This window comes from Limulus polyphemus, unplaced genomic scaffold (assembly GCF_000517525.1).
Source record: "Limulus polyphemus unplaced genomic scaffold, Limulus_polyphemus-2.1.2 Scaffold1670, whole genome shotgun sequence".
Taxonomy (NCBI): domain Eukaryota; kingdom Metazoa; phylum Arthropoda; class Merostomata; order Xiphosura; family Limulidae; genus Limulus; species Limulus polyphemus.
The window spans coordinates 93,819-104,359 of NW_013667280.1; the positions used below are offsets into that span (position 1 = coordinate 93,819).

Genomic DNA, 10,541 nt, shown 5'->3' on the forward strand with positions numbered 1-10,541 from the left:
GTTAAGACAGGTAAATTGTATTTCAACCTATTTTGAAGAGCTTCCTTCTAGTTGTTAAGGCAGATAAGTTGTATTTTATCCTATTCCGAAGAGTCTCCTACTAGCTGTTAAGACAGGTAAATTGTATTTCAACCTATTTTGAAGAGCTTCCTTCTAGTTGTTAAGGCAGATAAGTTGTATTTTATCCTATTCCGAAGAGTCTCCTACTAGTTGTTAAACACATATAGGAATGGGCATTCTCAACTACATGGCTACACTACATTATATTAAGAGTACCAAACCCAACAGCGTAAGTCTGTTACACAAAAGATTTCCAAATACAGACAAAACAGACTTCACAAACAAATGCCCAATTCCTCAAGAAATAAATCCTCTTTCAAATTGCTTGTAATTGTTATACAACATTAGAGTATATCGAAGCCAGTACACCACAACTCATAATAAATAAAACTTGAAGGAATAAGATTAGGAAAATAAATGGATGTTATTGCACTCCATGTTTTATAAACGGATTGTTTGACATAAATAAATGCTAAAATGCCTGGTCTTTACCTCATCTCAAATCTAAAAGCTCAATTTACATTTTAGAGCCAACCTTTCCTGTTAAGAGAACCCTTTTTTTTCCTTAACGTATTGCAATTTCATTTTACAAGACCGTTCATCTGAAGACCATGCCGTTCAAGGATCGTGTAATTTTTTCCATTTGAATTCAAACTAGTTAATGCTTTAGCTTTCCACCTGTTAAAATCAGTGTACTTGTTTGTACACAGTGTAAGCTGTTTAGATGACTGTTCCATGTGTAATCTTTTTATCATACTTTTACGATGCTTTCTTGAGAAAAAAACTAAACTCAAGTATACACAAAAATAAAAATAACACACTCTTATTAATATTTTGTGTTTCATCTAATAAATGTTGGAGAAAATATTACAACAGTGCCTCATTCTCGCTTCTCATACGTGTAAATTTTAATACGTAGAACTGATGTATTAATACGAGGAAGGTTCCCAAATACGCGATGACTTTATATCATTACCAAACGTGTATCGATAGGACCTGTTACCCAGTAAGTATCGAGAAACGAAAAGGTTTCTTTCCGGTTATTATAATGGTTAATATTGCCCACTTGGTGAAAAGTCTAAAGTAACGTCAAGTCTTATCAGTGTGTCCTACCACATCAGTACAGTTATTATGAATGACTTTGATTGTTACAGCTAGGGTAAATATATATATATATATATATATTACGGAGATCTTAAATAATATCCAACGACGGTGAAGATTTTCAACGTTTATTGAATGTTAAGAATAATTTGTATTTAATAAATTATGTTGGGCGTATAAGAACTTGTATTCATGTCATGGCTATCTGTATGCAGTTACACTTCTTTACAGACTGATGAAGAAAAAGCGAAAGGCTTACCTGTCGTGATGCCTACCTTTGACAGAACAACAATTAGTCTCCCTAAGGCACAAATGGGATTCATTGACTACTTTATCAATGATATGTTTTCGAGTTGGGATGGTAAGAACGTAATCGTAATAATTATACCTTTTTTTTATTTCTCGAATGATTAGGTTTAGGTATAATAGTTTAGCAGGTTCGACTTGGAAGAGTGTAATTTGCCCTGAAAATTGACGTATACTAGATATCAACGTTGTTATTTAATGATGTTTAATTCGAAATACAGCACAACTATTATGATTGCTTAATAGTTTTAATCCATTTTAAGGTTTACTTTTATTAAGCTTTCTGTTTTTACACGTAAACATTTGGAGTATTAGATTCTGTATTACTGTTCACTCATGTTTTATTTTTGAATAGAGTTGTTTAAACATTTGTTTAACAACAAGTAAAAGCTTCGAATGGTCTATTCTTTCATTGGGGGAGGAGACTGTGAGTCAGACTAGTTTAGGAGAATTCCACTCCTCATCAGTGACCCTGGACACTACCACCAATGAAACTTCAGACCAAACCAAGCCTTTACAATAGTGAGGTATCGAAGAACGTAATCGTGTATTTAAGTGTTTTACACTCACAAAAAAAATAACCTGTCATTCTATATGTTTTTGTTTGTTTTAGTGCAAAGCTGCATAATGAGATACCTGCACTAAGTCTCCCTCAGGGGTCCAACCCCGAATTTTATGGTTATTGCTCGTGAAGCTTACCTCTGAGTCGCCGAATGAGATAAGAAAACAATTATACGATTATTGAAATCGAAAAAACATATGTTACGAAATATTGAAAAAATTCATGTGCCCTTCACAGTTTTGGCTTTAAAATCGTTTTAGAATATTTGACTCACTCCCCGGTGAGTCAGCGCTCACTTTATGGAATTACAACGCTAAAATCTGGAGTTCGATTTTCCGCAGTTGACAGAGCGCAGATAGCCCATTGTGTAGCTTTCTGCTAAAAAAAAATACTACTACAACTGTGTGTAAATTAGGCTAAGAACCTGATATCTGAAATAGTTTCAACTCAAAAAGAATTTTATATTTCTGTCAGTAGCCAATGTTATAAAAAATCCGACCGGAAACCTCATCCAGTCATGTGCAATGTATTTTTGATAACGTTCACTAATATATATATGTATTCAATTATGCATTATATCCTGTTGCTAACATTACCTTAGAAAGACTTACGTCCAAAAGAACTATGCTGGATCTCATAACGTTGTACGAATATGTTTTTTACTTTTAGTAGCTACATAAATGTTCTCTGCTGTATTTGAAATGCTTATTTAAATTACACGAGCTGTCAGAAAGCATCTGCACAACTATAACATTCTATCAAAACCCTGAAGCTCTGTTAAATGCAACTATGTTCTATTTTATGTAAAGTAAGACAGTTGGAACTCTTTTAAGATAGCTAGTAAAACAATAATATGCAATAGATTTAACCATTCGTAAATTTTGATATGGGTTTAAACAAATTATTTACTAATGGAACACATAATACGTAAATCATCCACTATACATCGAGAAGTAGTGCCTAGACTATCCATTATACATCAAACATGCGTGAAGTGGCTTGAAATAGCTACAACTCTTACTAAAAGCTACCTTATTTACACGAGTTTGAAGTAACTATAATAATTTGTAAACTACGTCGGTCAGACAAACAAACTCGCGTAGACGTAACTTTATTTGATAAAACTATATGTGAAGTAAACAGTAAAGTAATGTGATGTTATTTATAATAGTGTACAGATTATGAAACAGTTATGAACGTTCAGTGTATGACACGGTTTTACAAGTTGAAACAAAAACTCGCAAAAAATGAAGAATAAAGTAGCTAAAAGGTGTTTATGAAATGAACCGAAGCTTAATTATTGCAGAGTAAATGTAAAGTTGTAATGAAAGCAAATTTTGCTGAATATGCAGAAACGTCTGAACGCGTGTTCACAAAGTGATAACTATATGGTTTTTGAACGAATTGCACATGCGTATTTTAGACCTAAATAAGTCGAGAAAGCCCAAAGAAATTTAGTGTATTTAGTGTAAAGTTAGGTTTGTTAGGAAATTACATGGGGGTTAAGTGTCGTTTATGTGAAATACTTTGCAACTAAAAAAATTGAAGTTGTAATCGAAGCCAGTCGTCACGTGATGACAACGACATTGTGCCATTGTGTACCATACTCGTTGCATTAAAATGTTTGACTCAGCAAAAAACAGGTAAGGTGATTCTGAATGGAAAAGTCAATATGCAATCCGGGCTTTCCTGACAAAGGCCTTTCGAACGATATGAGATTTGTAGCGTTTGATCAAGAAATTTGCTAGAAAAGTTCCGCACAGACAAACGCAAGCGTATAATTTATATAGATTATTTCTGATGCCCCACTATGACTCAGTGGTAAGATTGGTGACTTATAAAGCTAATTACAACACAGATTGCCTACTATATAAACCATTTCTGACAAAACAATCACTAAAATAGTTAAAGTGCGAAAATGAGAATCAGCATCTGTATTAATGAATGGAGAATATTTTACTGGTATATTAACGGATTTCAAATTTAGTATAATTAATTCAAAATAACAGTGTATTGTGGAAGTTATCACGTGATAACTATTTTTTAAGATTATTAAATGTTTCTAGATTAAAGTAGATCAGAACTATTTGTTTTTTTGTGATTAAAAATATCTGAGAAATACTGACATTAAGGATATGAGATGGACTTAGCCTAGTGTGCCCGAACTATGAACCCCGAGGATTCGTAATTCGCGTTATGTTGTCGTGAAATACCGCGCTTTATTCGTTGGGGTCGTGAGTGCGCTATAAGAGTAGCATTCAAATCTCACTATTCGGCCAGACGAGAATAGCTGAAAAGTTGGCATTAGTGTTTTGATTAACTACCTTCCCTCTAATCTATCACTTCAAAGTTTCGAAAGGCTGTTCGTAAATAAGTCATAGAATAGTCAGTCATCAGTGTCGAGACCTTTCAGGTAGGTTTCATAAACAACCTTCCTATAAGTAGTGACATTTGGTGTGTGATATGTTGGGTACTGTTCATCAACAATCTTCCTATAAGTACTGACACTTGGTGTGTGATATGTTGGGTACTGTCCATAAACAACCTTCCTATAACTACTGACACTTGGTGTGTGATATGTTGGGTAAGGTTGTTTATGGACAGTCCTATAACTACTGACACTTGGTGTGTGATATGTTGGGAGCTGTCCATAAACAACCTTTCTATAAGTACTGACACTTGGTGTGTGCGATATTTTTTTTTTTTTTTGATAAAGACAGACAATATTTCTCTAAGTAGTGACATTTGTTCTGTGTCGTATTGGGTGTTGTCCATAAACAATCTTGCTGTGGGATCTGACGTTTGTTCTGTGAGATGTTGGGTGTTGTTCATAAACAATCTATCTGTAAGTGCTGACATTTGTTTTGTGAAGTGTTGGATGCTGTGCATAATCTTCCTATAAGTACTGACATTCATTGTGTGAGATGTTGGGTGCTGTTCATAAACAATCTTCCTCTAAGTACCGACATTTGTTCTGTGAGATGTTGAGTTTAAAATATTTTATATATGCACGTTATCAATAGTTGACTACTTTAACATAAATATTTCTATTTCTCTATTCTCTATAAATATAGCTTTCGGAGATTTTCCCGAACTGATTGAATACATCCAATCGAATTATACGTATTGGAAAGAACAAGATGAAGAGAACCAACAGCAAGAAGTTTCCAAAGAAGAAAGCTGAATCAGTGAGAAATTTGATAGTATTCTTCCAGTACAAAACGTTTAATATAGTGTATTTGCAAAGAACAAATACTGGTAAATTAACGTCTTGGTGAAAAAAAAACAAAATTTGCTTATACTGCGTTTCTGAATGAGTATGAAAATAAAAGAGAAATGTTCGTCGGGAGAAGAAAAAAGAGTTAGAGAGGAAGGTTTCACAATGTTTTCCTACAACCCAACTGGTTCGCTTGTTGAAAACACGAAATATCCACACATGGTTTGAGTAAAATCTATTGTTACCAATCGTTTTGGTTGCACCCCCTCTATACGTCAGCTTCTCTGCATAATACAAGCATGGGATTATAGGTATCATTGTTAAGCTCCCAGTATTGTTAAATATTTATCATTTGATTCTGTGGGTATGTCAATTACACGTAGTTTGTGCTAATGAACTTTGTATAACTTTCACGAACAGCATTTGAATGGTTTAACGTAGTACATGTTTGTTTTGTTAACATGTAATTTATGGTGCAACAAATAGGCAGTATTATTTTATGCTTGTTAAAACATATATTGGTAGACAGGTATATAGACAGTAAGTAGTACGTGAAAGTTTTCTATGGATGAAGAATATACACGTATGTAGACTTCTTACGTAAGACATGAATATTTTATGAATATTATATTATGTAAGGAAATATATTTAAAATCTACTAAGGCTATTTTTGTGAGATAAAATAGTAAATAATTGGCACTAGATAGACAAGGAATAATATAAAAGAATGAAAAAGAGAGGTAATTTGTAAATTAAGTGAACATTGAATTCGCGTAGAAAAATCTGGTTAGCTATAAAGAAGCTTGTTATTTTTTTATTGCCAGTATTCAAGTAAAGTTTCTTTATTGGCATGTCTAATTATGCTCATTTATACCTAATGCTAACTCAATGAGAATAATTTTAGTTTTAACAGCAAGAAATATAAACATTTCGTCTTCCGCATATTAAACATGTAGTATTCTTTATACGCTTTTAATTTAAAAATACAAGAATAGTTGCCAAAGTAAATCTTTATTTAAACAAATAATGATTAAAAGTTTAGTTGGGAAGTGGGAAGGAAGCCAGTATGATAAAAAAAAAATAACTATGTAAAATTGTATTCAGAAAACAAACAATAATAAACTCTCTACAATGTGACAGTAATAATAATTATTATTATCAATTGTTGTTTAAGACTCATAACTTAGGTAAATTAATACGGACTTTTCTCTACCTTAAAATACCTTTATTTGCGAGCTTTCGGCCCTCTTATCGGAGCCTTCATCGGGCAACAATGTAGTACATATGCAGTATATTGTTGCCCGATGAAGGCTCCAGTAAGAAGGCCGAAAGCTCGCAAATAAAAGTATTTTAACGTAGAGAAAAGCCCGTGTATAATTCTACAAATTATTATTATCTGTTTAACAATATGAACTTGCTTAGACATCTTCAGACGTAATATTTCAACGCTGTTTAAGTTAACTTAGATTATGTATTGTTGTGAAAACATTCTCTGGAGCCAAAAATAGATTTTTTCGTTTTGTTACAGCTATCAGCATCTATGTAAAACATCGTTCAACTAAAACTGAAATTTAATTATTTAGGCTATGAATGCATGAAGTTTGAGGATTAGAGAGAATAAATTGTCCAGGGACTGAATCTGCAATATAAAAATGTAAATATAAATTTTCCTTAAATTCATTTTATTTTATATTCTAGTGACACTTAAGCTAACTATTTTAAAATACTCGACGTCTTGTGATGACATAGCTTCAACTGTTTTTGTTCGTAATAGGTTTCATTTCTACAAAATTAGGCCTAATAAATAGCAGACACTTGAATTACCGTCTGAATAGACTTATCAATTGGCGTAATGAATTCGTGATGGGGAACACGAAGCCTAATAATAAAGAAGGCAGTTCACAAAACATTTTTATTTCAGAAACTTCTAACGTTTCAGAAGACACATATTCCATCTTTAACGAAATCTGTAAATAATATTATAATCATATTTATTAACTAATACTATGATAACTTCAATTACTAATTTACTTAAAATATTCAGTAAAGTGGTAAACGGAAGTAAGTTAAGATTATACAATGTGTTACGGAGGTAGCACAAATTACAAGTTGTATCAAGTTATATATATATCAACTATTCTTTACAAAATGCTGAGTGTTAAGTGATGTGGTTTAGAATAATGTTAGGCCTAAGAATGTTTATAAGTTATTAACAGTCGGGCGGTCTTTAACTGCCAGTAAGTTTTCAAGAAGGCCCTGTAAAATCGTTATATGAAATGTTAGACCTGTGTTTTTAACATGTGAATGAATAGCCGAGTAGCTTATTTTAATTAATGGACGGTCGGTCCTATTGGATACTCCTAAATGTTCACAGACTCCAGGTTTCAAGTGGCGTTTTCTGTTGTCGTTTTCTCCAGTGTAAGTGACCTAACATTCAATGTAGGACTACTTATACACGAGCCATGAACGTAGAAGTGTTGATATATTGAAAGACGTGTTTAATACGGAGACTTGGTACATTTATTAGTCTGAGCTGAATGAGGATAGGAGACTTTGTTAAAGAGGAGAGATGTCTTTAATTTGTAAGGTTTGTGAGCCAATGCAAGGAAGGCAGATAACGAGGGGAAATTTGGGGACGATATGCAAAGTAGCGGGTGGCTAGAAATTGTTATTTTTAGAAATTTGCGAGTACTTTTTGTTAGAACGTGAGTAGGATAGCCATTATTTAACTGTCTGACTTTCTGACAAAAATTACTCGCAAACGTGTTCCGAAACGTTCGAAGCTTCTGTAAATAAAAATCTTTTGTGTCTTGTTAACCGTCTGCATCTTTATTATCAACTGGTGTAGTTCCATTTCAGTTGTATTTATATACTCATTGCCAAACAATTAAACAAATGTATTATAAATGCTATTTACTTCAGCGTCCCAAAAGGGTTCCCAAACTTCAGTCTTAGAGAGAGATTTTACAGAATTATTTTACAACCTTTACTTAGCGACAGGATCATTTTCTTCTGTACTATACGCTTTCTTGAATGCTAAACTCGGAGAATATAGTTATAGTCGAGTGATCCGACGTAATATTATCGTTTAAGATGTTTAACTGGCGAACTCATTTTTTCTGTAAAAGAACGCTGCTATTCATTAGTCTCACTGTGTGTTTTTGGGGTTTTGTCGTAAAGTTTCTGGGGTTTTGGCGTAAATCTTTGTGGTATATGTGAATCAAAACAATCAAATCCTACCGAGTTGTTTCCTGATCAAATGCGTGTCTGTTCGCGTGCGGTTTTCACATGCGTTATAAACTCTGTAAACCTAAGCAATGAACTCACCAAAAATCGTTTATTTTTGATCCAAGGGATAATTTTTTTAAAGTGGATACTTTATTTCTACCTCGATGTTGTGCCAAACGTTTGATCAGTGTACAGTTCTTCGACATGTTGATCGGTTTTAATGTTGAATAATTATTTGTACATAGAGGATAGAAATAATAGTATAGAAATAGAGAGATTTTGGAAATAAGACGTCACTTTGAAGTGTTTTATTTACCCGTGAAGTACTTCCATTATTGAATTCTTCCATTTTGTTTTTTCACTCACTATTTTCTTCTTATTCAATTGAAACCTAAGCTCGTTTACATTATCCAAGTGCACAATTGAGTAATAGATTCTAATTTAATCTTAACGAGAGGAAATCTCTTTCTTTTTTTTTCTTTTTCGTGATTTATAAAAACTTCTATAGTTTGGAATATTTTTGTTTGTTCTTTAACAGTTGGGAAATGCAACACTCTCTTATTTAGATAAGGATTTTTTAAATTACAAAATCGTTCGAGTAAAACTTTTTTTCAACAATTGTTTTTCTATTGTTATTCGTTGTTGAGCTTCTTCTGACAGCTCTACCGTTAAGTGTACAGAAATGTTGTGTTTTAAAATTTTCATGTTCTGTAAATTGAAATAATAAATGTTCATTTACCGTTTGTACCTTTTTTATGTGCCTCTAAAACTTTTTGCACGAAACATTCATTCTTTAGTAAAAAATAACTTCAATTTAAAATCATTCTTAAAGCAAAAACCATTAAAACAATTTTGTTTAATAACGACACGTTTGTTGCTGCATCCAACCTTTAAGAATCGTTTAAAAATCTTAATAAATAAATTGAGATACATCGTGTAATTTGATTACTCGGCTACTAAAATAAGAAATAAGACTCTCGCATTTCAAATCGGTATGTATAATTTTACTGTTGTTGAGGTTCATGGTTGGTGCTAGGTAAGGGTGGTCTGGTGCAGAAAGGTTTGAATGTGTTTTTGTCGTGAACAAAAATTTGCATAAATTTCAAAAACTAATTTCTCATATGCAGCAGCTTGGTCAATTTTTCTATATATATCTATATGTGTGTGTGTGTAAAAACCTGAAAGAATGCTATAACAGTTATTAGCTGGTTCTATTTCTATCAAATCTGAAATAATATGTATATCATACGAAGCAAAATATTTCATTGGAATACTTATTGATTAATCACGTGTTTTATTTCACTTTTCTCGATTGAAATTGGTCATACAAAATCGTGACTGTCACAACAATGTAAAACCATTTCTAATTAATTAAATTTGTTTTCATTCTTCTCATATTCCTTATACTTCACATTTATAACGTACGTTTCGTAATAGATGATTGCAACCTATTTAGAACAGTTCATTAGTCCGACTAACAACATCTTGCTGCTTTATTCATGCTTGTTCATGAGTATGTTCGGTCTAGATCTGGTTGTTTAGGCAGATGAGAACAATAAGGATATCTCGAGAGTTTCGTGGAATACCCCATCTCATAAGTAAGTACTATACTGTGCAGATTTTGATTAAGTATACCCTGTCAGGCAACACTTGCTACTGAGTAGTATCCTGTAAGGGAGTAATTGGCTCTGTAAAAAGGGAAATAAAAAGAAAAACTTACCCAGTCAGAGATGATATGATGTGTGAAAAATGGCGACTGGGGACAGTCCATTGCCCGACGAGGAAGAAACGGCCAGATGATGGAGATAGTGTGCAACAAAGGTGTGAGAAATCTTCCATATGCCAGCCCCAACAATCTCCTACAAAGAAAGAGGGAAGTGAGCAGACAATGAGAGAGTTAGGTGACGAATTTGATGGGAGGATATCTGGAAACGTCAACATGCATCTGCATCCAGTGAAGAATACAGTAAACAGATAACCTCTCAGAACAATCTAGTAGAAGTAACAAAAGAAAGATCACAACTGGATAAAGAATTCCATGGAATAAAAAGACTGGATTGAGAA

General features: G+C 33.0%; 1 protein-coding gene across 1 annotated transcript in view; it reads left to right on the forward strand.

Moving 5' to 3' along the window:
• LOC106464503 (high affinity cAMP-specific and IBMX-insensitive 3',5'-cyclic phosphodiesterase 8B-like) overlaps positions 1-6,521 on the forward strand; it is an 80,227-nt gene extending 73,706 nt beyond the window's left edge. Inside the window, exons 18-19 of the mRNA XM_022392239.1 lie at positions 1,380-1,525; positions 5,107-6,521. Coding sequence (XP_022247947.1) covers positions 1,380-1,525; positions 5,107-5,216 — 256 coding nt within the window. The 3' untranslated portion in view covers positions 5,217-6,521. The remainder of the gene's footprint in view (positions 1-1,379; positions 1,526-5,106) is intronic.
• Positions 6,522-10,541: the final 4,020 nt, after the last annotated feature.